The following is a 10,182-nucleotide window of genomic DNA, read 5'->3' as shown; positions in this document are numbered from 1 at the left end:
ATTTACTTCATAGTACTAGCAGGAACCAACCTACTAGGAATTTACCATTTACTTTATAGTACTAGCAGGAACCAACCTACTAAGAATTTACCGTCTACTTTATAGTACTAGCAGGAACCAACCTACTAGGAATTGACCATTTACATTATAGTACTAGCAGGAACCAACCTACTAGGATTTACCATTTACTTTATAGTACTAGCAGGAACCAACCTACGAGGGATTTACCCTCTAAGACTTACCCTACAGGTCACAGCCTGTACGAGTTTACCTTCCGGGACTTACCATCTACCATAAAGCTACGACAGGTCGTTATACAAAGGGCCAATCAAATTAAACTCGGACTCTCCAGGTCCGTATCCCATCATTTGTTCAGCCTACGATTCTCCCCAAGATGTCAAAAGGAGTGGAAACAGATATAGGAACTTGCCTACCTTATTTTTTGCCAGATCTGCTCCACTGATTTGGACTCTTTGGTTTGACTACAAATCGTGGTGAACCCTGCTCGCAGCACCATCTGTTAATCCAACCACTGTGCCAGATTTCAATTTTTTTTAACGGAAAAAGCAAACCATGCAATAATCTGAGTACAGCGTTCAGACAACAAAGCAGCCAAAAAGATATCTGCCATATTGTGTCGTCAACATTAGTCAGAAATAGCATTAGAAATATTCACTTACCTTTGATGATCTTCATCAGAATGCACTCCCAGGAATCACAGTTCCACGATAAATGTTTGATATGTTTATTTATGTCTAAATAGCTTCTTTTGTTAGCGCGTTTGGTAAACAAATCCAAACGCGCGTTCAGGTCCAGCCGAACATCGGATGAAAAGTTCAAAAAGTTATATTACACCCCGTAGAAACTTGTCAAACTAAGTATAGAATCAATCTTTAGGATGTTTTTGTCATAAATGTTCAATAATTTTCCAACCGGAGAATTCCACTGTCTGTAGAAAAGCAATGGAACGAGAGCTTAACTCTCTTGTAACCGTGCCTCAGACCCTGTGTCACTCTGCAGACACCTGGGCTCAATCCCCTCTCAATTCTCTCCCACTTCACAGTGGAAGCCTGAAACCACGTTCTAAAGACTGTTGACATCTAGTGGAAGCCTTAGAAAGTGCAATATGACCCCATTTACACTATATTCGAATGGCAAAGAGTTGAAAAACTACAAACCTCAGATTTCCCACTTCCTGGTTGGATTTTTCTCAGGTTTTCGCCTGCCATATGAGTTCTGTTATACTCACAGACATCATTCAAACAGTTTTAGAAACTTCAGTGCTTTCTATCCAATACTACTAATAATATGCATATATTAGCATCTGGGACAGAGTAGCAGGCAGTTTACTCTGGGCACCTTATTCATCCAAGTTACTCAATACTACCCCCCTGTCACCACTAAGTTAATTTGCATAATTTAGTGCAATTAAATTGGTGCGTGTATTTTTGTTAGTCGTCATGCATCTTTGGATTCAATGCACTATTGAGTCTTCACATAGGAATCAATGGTGTCATGTGATTAATGCCTTTGTCCATTCATTTCTAGTCATTGGATGGAACGTTATTGCTTAAATAACTGTACTTACTGTTATAACTTATTACAAAATATTGTAATAAATATATACAGTTCATACAGGTTTTATACCTGTTTTCTGTATCAATAGACAACAAATATATATGTAAACAGACCATAGCTACATCTTTGTTTTTTGGAAAGCTGTGAGTGCTATAGGTACTTGTTACTTACATTTACAAATTGTCTCAGTCCTATCATCAACTGATTTCAGCCACTGTATGGCTGTGGATTGATTGTTTGAATAGAATGTTGGCATATTGTAAAAATTGATATAATTTCTTTAAAACTGGCTGGCTAGGTAAGCTAACAAACACACAGTACAGATACAATCTTCAAATTCATTATTTTTAAACAAATCTTATCACAGCACTGGCTGACCTTTATGACATCATAAGAAGGTTCATATCCTTTCTAGTATTGTAATTCCTAATTGTATGGCTGTGGCAATGTTAACGTAGATAACATTAGCTAACTAGCTAGTAACTGTCAACACGTAACATTTCCTAGTCAAATGATTTGGTAGATGACATATCTAGAATTTAACGTTTAGTTATCTACTTAAGTGAATAAAAAGATACTAATCTTGACAAACATTGAACGGTGGTGGAAGGAAAGCTAATGTTAGCTAGCTGTTAGCATACCCATCCCCTTCCTTACCTTATGTTTACACTTGGCTGGATAGCTAACGGTTAGCTGTTCGCAGTGAAAAATCTAATTACTGAAAACTTCAACCCCATAATGAAAAACGTATTCGCCCGAGCCAAATAACACTTATTGGGAACCAACTCGGTGCCATCAGTTTAAGATTAAATCTTGCTCACAGTTTTCTTGAAGATACAGTATGTTTGTGTGAATTGCTATATTTCCGGTGACCTTAATTCCTTCGCGGGAGATTCAGCTTGCTCCCGCCCTCCATCCCTGAAATGGAGATAGGTTGTGACAGAAGCGGTGTATTGTGGGTGATACCAAATATTTTTTACAACTAACCCAAGATAGACAGACCACAGCCTGTCATTTCCAATGGGAACAAATTACTAACAGTGGGCAGAACATGCAAGGACATGGACAGAGCCAAGCACGAGCTAGCATTATTTGCATTAGGAATGCTTACTTTGAAGTGCGCGTGTACAATAACTCAATTAGCTCTTGCACTCGTTCTAAACAACACCATTTTTAAAACTTTGGCAAAGGGTACAACACATACTCTACTTTGTTCGTAACATATTTTAGTTTTGGAAACTGAAAATTGTATTGAGAGGAAACGTTTAATCCATGAGAAAATTTGCAGAATGTTGGCCAAAATCCATCTCGCTCCATCTTCAGCCACATGGCTTCCTCTCACCACCATATTTGGCAGTGAGTGGAAACGCTAACCCGATGCTTCACATTCATACATCCAGTGGAATATTTGTCTCATTGTTCTATTTGTGGTGGTACTGTATGAAATGGTTGGATCCTGTGTTGAATATTTTCAAAATCATTTTTAGAATACCTACTTAGGAGGAAACATAGCATAATGCAGAGCATCTCTCAAACACAGTGAAGTCTGCTTTACTGCATAGCAGTATGGCATATGCAGTGCTTGACTAAAATAGGTGCCGGTACTCATTTTGGGTGGCGGTACTGTTTATATTTACATGCAGGAACTGTACAATACTTTTGAGCAAATATTTTATAAGAGGTGCAGGAACTCAAGCAGTAGAAAATGTAAGGAGCATGTACTCAGTTCTGGTAAGCTCCTGCCCAATTAAGAAATAATAATCTGCCCAAAGTATGACAAAAATTGAGAGACAGATTACAATTTCATGAAATGCACAAAAGTCCTTTGGCATTGAATGTCCGATGTACTGCACTTTTCTGTGTAAAACTGTGCAGCAGTTAATAGTAATAATAACTGGCAATTCATATTCTCTACATTACAGTCAACACCAGATGTATTTGGACAGTGAAGCAAAAAATATATAATTTGTCTATATTCCAGAATTTTGGATTTGATATTTGTTTCATATTAGGCAGTCAACCTATATTTTTACCCAATAGGAACTGAATAGGGAATAATGTCTTGTCATTTTGGAGTCACATTTATTGTAAGATTAGATGATGGACTTGCAAATAAATTGTGAATAACGATGAAAAATAAAGTTAGAGACAAAGATCCCCCCAAAAGCTAAGATCCCCTGTTACTGGTAATAAGGAGAGATTAGCAAGTTTTGTTGTAGCCTCTGTAACCTTCTCACTCATCATTATTCATGATTAATTCATGATTTTTCTTAATCATGGCATTATCAGGATTTATTTAGTAGCGTTAGTGTTCAGAAACATGTTATCTACTCACTTCGAAAGAAAATTACTCCAGTCATCATTCACCATTTAGTTACTATTGGGCAAAACAAACCAGAGCCAAATTAAAAACATTAGCTAGCATCACTTTCCAAATACATGTGGTGATGACTGTCTCAGCAGTATAGTGCATGAAATGACTTTCATTGGTGTGGTAAAACTATAACCCGGTGAAATAAACACACAGGAGTCAGCTTGAATGTACCTTGCGAAACAGAGAACCTGGTTTATTACCATTCAACTCCATCCATCACAGATACAGAATCACAAGTATTAAGCTTTTATAACAGCAGCTGTTTGTTTTTTCTCTCAAACCCCCATGTCCCGCCTGCCTCCTAATGATGGAGAAGCATTACAGAATCACAATTATTTTTTATATTTGGTGAAGAAGACTGGCCCCCAACACGTTCAGTTAGCACTCCTTTACAATACAATGGTAGCCTATAGCATAATCACCTTCTCAGTTGTTTAAAAAAAAAGACAGAAAAAAGGTTTGTACCACCACGTTATTTGTCTAATTGAGGAACTAAAAAAAGGGTTCACATCAATCAACCTTCATACACTGAAGACGCTGGGATCCGCTGCATTTTCAGAGAACATAAGTGATCTGACATTTTGAATTGGGGTAATACACGACTGTGTTTATCACTGTATAAAAAAGTACAGTGGCTTTTATTGACATACATTCCATAGGTTAAACTGCTGCAAGATAGGAGGCACACTCAGTATTGCACTTCATTAAAAGTTCTGGCTCAAAACATAACCCAGAATATCAAACGAAACTGAAGTGTAGAGTAGCAACTTCGGAATACAGCTATTTTGGATACTATCATTATATACAAGATTAGATAAATCGTACACTTTTTCACCCCCTCATCAGAATTCTCCTCTTTTTTTGTTGTTGTCCCCTGATGCACGCGACAGTGGAGAGAATACTGTACAGGATTACGAGAAAAAAAGTCTGTTTACATACAACAATATTTAGAATTCATAGTTAGGAAGCTGGAAATAAGGCCTGTCACATTTTTTTCCTTTTATATATCCAAGTCCATCCACAGTTGCCTAAGCAAAATGTATTTCATATACAATTTTTAAATACTTTTTTACACTTCAGTGATCGGGGAGGTGTGCAACGTCTATGGAAGCCGAGGGGTTACAACGGCCGCATGCAAAAATGTCACAAGTAAAAAAAAAAATAATACTAATAATATTTTTTTTTACATGGGAGTTTCCTCTGGAATCCACAGAGCTCTTTTTGTAGTAAAGCCTTGAAGACTTTGATTGGTATGTCGAAGAGCACAACTTGGGACTCTTGGGTACGTTAGAAATACCTGAAACAGTGTCCATGGCCACCTGACAACAAGAGCCAACACGAGGAAATACTTGACAGGCTGGGCCAACAGCCTGCAGTCACAGAAGAAGAACGAGTGTTCGGTACAGGTCTCTGGGTTTTCAGAATTGGGTGATTTTAGAAGGTATGGGCGTTCCTGCACACTCCACAGCCCAGGGCAAACTCCTCGCCGGTGGGTGGGTGAACCACGTGTAAGGGGCACTCCGTCCCCTCCAACTGCTTGCCTTTGGGACCTGGGGATGGAAGGGGAACAATGAGGAATTTGGCTTGAAATACTTTATCTGAGGGAAAACATTTGATTCCAGCTTAGTCATTCTGTTGGTTTTAAGAATTCTGTAGAATAATTTACTTGAAAAAGTATTTCGAATCTGGCGTCGTTTGCGTATCAATTCATAAACCATGTGCCATGGAATCGGTATGTCTCTTCCCAACTATTTTGCAATCTATATGGCAAGGCTGTCAATTTTTTGGTCCTTAAATTAAACTGGTATAGTTTTTTACTCATCACAATTTAATTTTGTTTAACCAACTATGGCCTTTAATGCAGGGCCAACAGACAAGTTCCTTACTTTTTCCCTCTTCCACTTTCCTCTTCCATTTTTGTGGTAATGCCGCAATTAGTTGGTTGTAATTTTGGGTAGAGCAGACATTTCCATATGTTTTAGTTAGCTGCATGTATGACATAACTCTAGTCGTATTTATGATATCATTTACAAAGATTACACTTAATCTTCGACGGCAGGTAGTCTAGTGGTTAGAGCGTTGGGCCAGTATCCGAAAAGTTGCCAGATCAAATCTCCGAGCTGACAAGGTAAAAATCTATCGTTCTGCCTCTGAAAAAGGCAGTTAACCCACTGTTCCAAGGTCGTCATTGTAAATAACAATTTGTCCTTAACTGACTTGCCTAGTTACATAAAGGTTAAATGATTTTTTATTTATTTATCAATTAGTATATTTGAGTTTAACCACAATATTTGTTGTATTATTTGTTCGGTCGTTTCTGGTGGACTACATTGAAATTGCAACCAACTTTCTATGCCTTGTTTTAAAAATAGCAATATTTGGGAGATTATTTCCTTTTCAAATAACTGAAAGTGCGAGGTTGTAATCTCAATAAATGGAAAAAGGCCTTTTTTGAACATAGGGTGACACATTCCTTCTAATTTGCTAGAGAACCAGTTCGGATTTAAGTATAACTTTTGTTCGACTGAAGCCTTTAGTGAGAGGTCTACTGCTTTAATATTTTATAAAATTCATATTCATTATGTCAATAGGCCCGTTTAAATTTGTCTGGCTTGCCGTTCTAAATAAAATGTAATCTTTTTTTCTCATATAATAAAAGAAACGGTTCGCTAGATGTAGGCAAGACCATAAGCAAATAAGTAAACTGTGATATGACTAAAGAGTTAATTAGGGTGATTTTCCACAAATAGAAAGGTATTTACCTTTCCATGGTAGCAAGATCTTATCTATTTTTGCTAATTATTTATTCAAATATATTGGAGTAAGATCATTTCAGGATATGTTACAGAGTATATCCACATCACCACTACCTGGCTTGATAACTCCTTGCTGTCCCCAGTCCAGTACTTTGGTTTTAGAGATAAGTACTGACTTGCATGACCTCTAAAGGCATATTTAAAAAGTGTCCCATACAATAAGCAGATTTGCTGTAACTATGTTATGTTGGAAAAATTCAGTTATAAATTCTTCTGTCCTAGTTAAAAACAAATTATCATCCTTTGATTAAATGTCCAATATCCTCGCCCACGTGGAAATTCAGTACAAGTAATGTATATGCCCATTATCTGATGGTCCTACCACATTCTATTCCCTATCAACACTTTTTTCCCTTTTGGTGCCAATGAGAATGACATGAGAAACAAGTCAAGACGACTAGCTTCATTGAGCCTCCGCCATGTATATCTCATGAGGTCAGGATATTTAAGCCTCCATATATCAACTAGTTCCAATATATCCATGACATTCATGATTAAGGGCATGAGGGTGATAGTTTGTATTGTGATTTCCTCTGCTGTTCATTGAGGTATTTAAAACAATATTATCATCTCCAACCATAATAATAGAGTTTTATATTGCTTACAGGGTTGATCATTTATTATATTGATAAAATAATGCATATGTTGAAAGATGATAAAATAATTCCACTCTGAAACCCTATAACTGTATGAAATTGATTAGAATCATAACATTATAATCTGATGATGTGTGTAGTTTTAGTCAGATTTAGGTTAAACAATGTATCTGTATAGTGGAAAAACACAGACTGTCTGAGCAAGGCGTAGCTCAGGATTTGAACTTGTATGTGGGGACCGAAGGAAAATACCAAAGAACAATTAAAACTGTGTTTGAACTGACCTGGCTAGGCCTCAGAGGAACCTATGAGAGCATAGGGAGTATTTCTCAAGGTTTCCCTAATCTCGGGGGAATGGAACTGTCGGCTGGGTAGTGATCCACAGTGGTGAGAACTATAGATAAAACTCACCTACTGTTTGTGTGGAAGTATGTGCGTAGGATACCTACTGTTTGTGTGGAAGTATGTGCGTAGGTTACCTACTGTTTGTGTGGAAGTATGTGCGTAGGTTACCTACTGTTTGTGTGGAAGTATGTGCGTAGGATACCTACCGTTTGTGTGGAAGTATGTGCGTAGGATACCTACTGTTTGTGTGGAAGTATGTGCGTAGGATATCTACTGTTTGTGTGGAAGTATGTGCGCAGCTATAAAATGGATGTCTTTGTATAATGGACTTTAGAACGTTCTTGTGAATAAACTGTACTATCCTTTTGCATAAGCTGAGTCTGACTAATTATTATTAAACCCATGGTCTTACAGATCTCGGGGATTGGTCAGAGCTATTGATTGTCAGTTATCATTGGGATTGAAAATTCTCGTGACATATATATATTTTCAAAGAAGCGTGGATCATCATTATTTGGTCCGTAAAGGTTATTGAGCCATATCTGTTTATGGTCCAATAACATATTTAAAACCATCCATTTACCTTACGTATCTGTTTGGACAATTTGCACATCCGGATCAAAATGACTGTTAATTAATATAATCAAGCCTTTTGAGTTTCTTTGCCCATGAATGAAGTATATTTCATCCCCCCAGTCTATTTTCCACTCACCTTCATCTAAAATTGTTGAATGAGTTTCCTGTAAACAATAGATATTATATTCCTTCTCTTTGAGCAAGGTAAATATTGTCATTTTCTTATTATCTGCTATGCCATTACAATTATAACTGGCTATACTTTGCACCATTTACCATAATGAGATACAAGTTTCATATCTATTCATCATAATATATGTTTGTAAATTTACCATAAAAAATCCATAGTGATTGAGTGCCCATATAGCTGTACCATGATATCTGCATTGCTACTAAGTAAGCCTCCAATTGTTCTCCACTACTCCACCCGTCAAAGCCCCTCCCAAGTTGGGCTGTCATCCCAGTGACCGGGAAACCACCCCCAGACCCCAAGCCACCCGAAAGGCCAGGACACATCCTTTGAAAAGAGCACACAGTGCCACCCACAGAACAGATCACCCGCTAAAATTATTTCCAATGCTTTCACCTCAATTTGTTTTATATATCGCTATAATAAATATATATATATATATATATATATTCAAATATCCCACGTATCTTCATTTCCAATTAATATGCGTAATAATGTCGGCGGTTTGTGTAAAGGATTGCTACCTTTTACCAGGATTGCCTTTGCATTACATTACATTTTTGTCAAGCAATTATTTTATTGTGATTCCTCCTATATTGTCTCTTGCAACAGATGTGGAAAAACACACACACTCAACCATAAACTCAGATGCTCAACGGTTGTTATATCCCAGAGCCCAACTCAAGAAAGGACCTGATCTATGAATGCATATCGTTACAGCTGGCAAAAATGTGAGATTTGATTAACCATTGTCAAGTCATAGGTGATGGAGATCAGATCCAACCCGTTCCCCTGAAACACACACACGCTGGTCCCAAGTTGTGACCATTTCCCCAAGCATCTCTGTGCAGTCAGACCTTTGATTTTGTGCCACAAGGGCCACAATAGTATGTCACATCTCTGATTGTCCGAGTGTGACCCCCTCCCCATGGGTTATGACAGCCTGTGTTGCCAGCACTGCCACAACCTGGGTGGGGATACCCTATCGGAATCTACACCGGCTAGGTACAAGGTCGTCAATGTTCTCATTAGCAGCTTTGAGAATTTCCTTGTATATTATGCTCACCCATCAGGGGGCCCTTGCTTTGTCGGACCAACCCTGCCAGGCAGGCTCAGAAAATTGAGGGGCGGTACTGCTCGAGTAGGTCTCTGACTGCATTTATCTTTCTGTTTCGGCTGCATACAGGCAGCTTACAGCAGGCCCATAAAACAGATAAGGTCTTCTCTTCAGTGTATGGGTAATTCAGGTGGGTGTCTAGGGTAAAGGGTTGTGGACTGTTCCATTATGACAAGACATTAAATAAATACATTAGATGTATAATTTATTTTAAAATGTATATCCCTCATCTGCACAAAATGCAAAGCTCTCTCCCAACCCTTGCTCACAGACATACATTGGTTCTGGGATATGCAACCATTTCCTTCCTCACTCAACGCCACACTTTTCCAAACACCAAAAAACACACCACACCACCACAATACATCCACACATATACACATACTGTGCCTTCTATTTGCTGTGTTTTTGGACAATTGGACGCTCATATCTCTGTCCTCTGTCCAAAACAGTGTATATGTTTGAGTTGGATTTTATCGACAGCATCGAGTGGGATTTGAAGCACTGTAAGAAAGAATTCCTTCACTACGTTTTCGGCAACTTCTCCTCTCTCTCGGATACCAGTAAGTACCAGGTTCTCTCATAGATCT

The 10,182-nt window shown here is 38.1% G+C and overlaps 1 protein-coding gene across 18 annotated transcripts in view; it reads right to left on the bottom strand.

The window, feature by feature from the left end:
* Window positions 1-4,120: 4,120 nt before the first annotated feature.
* LOC135519932 (E3 ubiquitin-protein ligase MYCBP2) overlaps window positions 4,121-10,182 on the bottom strand; it is a 317,195-nt gene continuing 311,133 nt past the window's right edge. For all 18 annotated transcript variants that reach the window (XM_064945153.1, XM_064945155.1, XM_064945157.1 and 15 more), the window contains one exon: window positions 4,121-5,502. In XM_064945153.1, the coding sequence (XP_064801225.1) occupies window positions 5,387-5,502 (116 nt within the window). In that variant the 3' untranslated portion in view covers window positions 4,121-5,386. The remainder of the gene's footprint in view (window positions 5,503-10,182) is intronic.

Source organism: Oncorhynchus masou, chromosome 29 (genome assembly GCF_036934945.1).
Source record: "Oncorhynchus masou masou isolate Uvic2021 chromosome 29, UVic_Omas_1.1, whole genome shotgun sequence".
In the NCBI taxonomy this organism is placed as follows: Eukaryota; Metazoa; Chordata; class Actinopteri; order Salmoniformes; family Salmonidae; genus Oncorhynchus; species Oncorhynchus masou.
The sequence above is the reverse complement of the archived record's forward strand: the minus strand, read 5'-3'. Positions and strand labels throughout refer to the sequence as shown.